The 4,148-nt window shown below is 49.7% G+C and overlaps 1 protein-coding gene across 1 annotated transcript in view; it reads left to right on the forward strand.

Moving 5' to 3' along the window:
- The first annotated feature begins 3,585 nt into the window (after window positions 1-3,585).
- PYCR2 (pyrroline-5-carboxylate reductase 2) overlaps window positions 3,586-4,148 on the forward strand; it is a 3,716-nt gene continuing 3,153 nt past the window's right edge. Inside the window, exons 1-2 of the mRNA XM_011360880.2 lie at window positions 3,586-3,846; window positions 4,115-4,140. Of these exons, the coding sequence (XP_011359182.1) occupies window positions 3,780-3,846; window positions 4,115-4,140 (93 nt within the window). The 5' untranslated portion in view covers window positions 3,586-3,779. The remainder of the gene's footprint in view (window positions 3,847-4,114; window positions 4,141-4,148) is intronic.

A 4,148-nucleotide genomic window follows, 5' to 3' on the forward strand; every position in this document is an offset into this window, starting at 1 on the left:
TACTGTTTTAGAGAACTCATCACCAGTTAATACCACGTGTACTTATAAGTTCTTTTCTTATTATGTAGAAAAAAAATCTGTATGTAGATAATCTGCTGAAATAAAAGTGATGTTTCTCTCCATGTCTCGGTATTTAACTTTTAGTATTTAATAATGTCTGCATTTAATTCCTCCTTTACGTAGGAGTAAAGGGAGCAACAATGGGGATGAGAGCAACATAATGATCTGAAGAAAGGGGTGACCAAAGACCCCCAACTTCTATAGGGTGCTGAAGACAATCATTCACATATGTCACCTCTTAGAAAGCACTTTAACCCTTGCAGTAGTGATTATGAAGACAGGGCAGGGGGTGACAGCGGTGTGGTGAGCAGGCTAACACTTACCGAGCATTCACGATGAACCAGGGAGCTATACCACGCAATTTCATACATGTTATATCACTTAATTCTTGCAATTATTCCGTGAGTTAGATATTATTAATCTCATTTTTTCAGATGAAGAAATCAAGACTGAGGCAATACAAGTCTGCTGAGGCTCTACCCCCTAAATTCCTTCCCACCCCATTCCCCAGTATGTGCGCTCTGCTGATGAAACAAGACATTAGGTTAAATTGTCATTTGGAAGCTGCCATATCTGGCAATTCCGCTCCACTTACTTTTCCCAGTCAGCTGGGTTTCCCTGTGCCTGACCATTGAAGTTCATGGACTCACTCTTTTTAGCTACAGAGCTAATTAATAACCACTGAATCATGGAGGGGGAATTAGAGCTAGTCTATAGACAGTCAAGATTTGAGGATATGGCAAGAATATTATATTGTTGGAGGTGGGGGGAGAGAATTTGGCTCTGATTTGTGAGTGGCTAAGTCACCTCCATAAGCGCTCAGAGTGAAGCCTTTCCATTTTGGCCGTTTTGAGAACCAGGGCATACAGTTGCTCTCTCTACCAGAAGGATAATCTGAAGAGTTCCACCAGCTACTCAGTGATATATCTGTGGCTCTAAAAGATCTGTGGACTCCCAGCCAATCACATGCAATCAGTGGCAAAGATGGCCTGCTCACGCCATCCCAGGTGAGCCAAAAAAATCCAGGATATTGGCTTCATTTCAAAATGTGCTGCTGTGCTCATTAGCACAGGGAGACTGTGGTGGACAGAAGGTTCTCCCCAGTGAGGTCCATGACCCCTCAATCCTTGGAAACTCTAACTATGCTTTGTCACATGGGAAAAGGGACTTTGAAGATGTTATTAAGACTACAGACCTTAAAATAGAGAAGGCATCTTGGATTATACAGGTGCACCCAATCTAATCACATGATCCCTTCAAAGCAGAGAACTTACTCTGGCTGGAGGCAGGAGATGAGGCAGAAGGGAAGGTCAGAGAGATCTGAAGTATGAGAAGGAGGTGAACTGCCACTGCTGGTTTGAAGAGGAGGGAGACCAGGAACCAGGGAACGTGAGTGGCCTCTAGAAGCTGAGAACAACTCCCAACTGACAGCCAGCAAGGAAAGGGGACCTCAGTCCTACAGCCATGTGGAACCCACTTCTGCCAACACGAATGCTTCTGGAAGCCGATGCTTCTCCAGAGCCTCCAGGTAAGAACCCAGATCAACTGACATCTTGCTTTGACCTTTGGGACCCGGAGCAGAGAAACGAGCTGGAACCACTCAGCTGGAGGGGACGAGGGGGCAGGACGAGGGGAGTGAGGAAGAGGGCAGGAAGGGCTGAATCCATCTGGTGGTGAGAGGATTGGAGGAGGGTGTAAAGGTGGGCAGCCCCCAAGGCTTAGTGAACATCCCCATTTTCTTTCTTGACTTCTCTGTCTGTTCTGATGGAGTAAAAATATACAGTGGGCACCAAGGAGACAGTGCCAGACATGGAGAGTATCCGTCCACGGCAGGATGGCAGTACCAGGCTGGAGCCCTCCTTGAGGGCATATTTTAAGTGGCTGGGTTGGGAGGATGGGCTTTTCCTCTTCTCATCCATCTCATCCATCCAACACTTCAGTCCAAAGGAATTTCTGAAGAAATCAGATATAATTGCCATGGCAGCCACGGCAGAGGCCACAATGCCAATGAAATGGGCCTTTAGAGTCAGCAAGGTCATTGCAAGAGAATGACATGGGATGGCCTACCATTAAAGCATATAATACAACTTTGTAACATAAACTTTAAATACTAGAGATGAAAAAATAATAGCTCTCAAAGTAAAATAACCAGTTTCTGGCCAGTAGCTCACATGTCCAAGCTCAGTCAGGAAGACCAAGGGCCTTGGCAGTCCCCTCCCTTGTGTGGGCTGCCCTGGCTCGAGATCAAGCACGCACTGGAGTCACCCGCATGGCCTCCTTTCCGAAGCCCTTGTGGTTTTCTTCATATTTCACCTCTACTCCTGGAAGCTGAAACAGGAAATTACCAAGGCAACCACGAAAGGGATGGATGTATATAACGGGTCTGACAGGAGTGAGACACCATTGTTCTCCACACTCCAACCCCCGCCACATACACACAGATTTTTGTGTGTTTTGTTCCTGGCTGTATCCCCAGGACTTGGTTCGGTAATGGAACCAAGGTTCCATGTAATGGAATGCTAGGTAGTCACTAAAATCTTGTTTTAAATAACTCTTCAGTGACATTGGAAAATGCTTATTATATATCTAGTATAGAAATTTCAAAACTACATGTACATCATTTATTTCCAATGATGGAAAAAGTATATATGCATTAAAATAATAATGTAAGGAAACACACCAAAGATGTTTTATAAGAAACTATCCTTAGGAAGTATGATTATGAGTAATTTCGACTTTATTTTTTTCTTGTATTTTCCAAATTTTCCTTAATATGCATGCATTACTTTTCTAATCAGAAGAAGTCACAGAAATACTATTTTGCTTCATAGTAAATATTTGGTCCTCACTTTTAAGGGTGCAGAAACGGAAGGCCTGGGGACTTGTGCAACAGTGATTAGCTGCAGGAAAATCGCAGAAAGCAGCCCCCCGCTGGGGTTGGGGGTATGAATTATACGGAAAGGACTAGAAAAACTGGTAGAGAGACAGTAGGGAAGCTGTCTCTCCCTATACCTTAGCTAGGCCCTAGCGAGCCGATCATTTCCTAAACAGACCTGACCCTATTTGCAATTACTTAAGACCAATTCGCGTGATCTATGCAAGTTCAAGTGAATAACCGGGGCTGCCCCCGTCGCCTCCCCGCTTGGGCCCGGAGGAGCAAGCGGAAATCCCGGGGCGTACCGAGATGTCCGGCTCGGAGCTCACAGGTCTCCACGATCCTGTCTGAACGTTCGTCGCCTCAAATCCGCAACCTGGAGAACTTCTCTGGCCCACGACCTGCGGCTGATGGCCAGTGCCAAAAATAATATTAGCCAGACCTCAGTTCGACCTCAACCGTCAGCCCCGAGGGTGTCGGGACGACAATTCCGACCCCCTGGTCGGGACTGAGGTCCCGGGCCGGCGAGGGCGGACGCCCGCGAGGCATACATCCGGGCTTCCGGGAGTCGCGTCCGACGTTCCGCCCGCCAATCCCGTGCGCAGGAGGCGGGCGCAGAGCCCCGACCCAGCCTCGGATTGGCCGCCTGGGAGGGGCGGGGCCGTGTGAGGCTCTGCTGAGAGGTCGCGGGACCCCCGGCCGGAAGCCGGTGGAAGCCCCCTGAATCCTGCATTCGGGGCGCGCCCCCCGAACGCTGGGCCCTTGCCCCCCCTCCGCCCTCTCCCTAGCGTTCGCCGGAGCCCGGGATTCCTGCGGCTGCCGGGTAGACGCCGAGCCCAGGACCATGAGCGTGGGCTTCATCGGCGCGGGCCAGCTGGCCTGTGCCCTGGCGCGCGGCTTCACGGCCGCAGGTAAGCGCGTGGAGGCGGGAGGCGGAGGCGGGAGGCGGATGCGCGGGCGTCCCCGGGCCTGGACTGTGAACCGCCTCCACCTACGCATGCATGAAGAAAGGGGTTATCTGCGTCTGGTGGGGGAGGCCTGTTAAGCAGCAAGAGAGCGTTCTGTTGGTGTAAGGGATTGAGGGCTGTTAGAGGTGGTGGGTTTTGATTCTGATTTCCCAGGGAGAGCATGGGGACTGGGTGGGCCGTGATCTCCGTTGAAAAGCCCTGTATGCTGCAGGCATCCTGTCGGCTCACAAGATAATAGCCAGCTC

Source organism: Pteropus vampyrus, unplaced genomic scaffold (genome assembly GCF_000151845.1).
Source record: "Pteropus vampyrus isolate Shadow unplaced genomic scaffold, Pvam_2.0 Scaffold60, whole genome shotgun sequence".
Classification (NCBI taxonomy): Eukaryota; Metazoa; Chordata; class Mammalia; order Chiroptera; family Pteropodidae; genus Pteropus; species Pteropus vampyrus.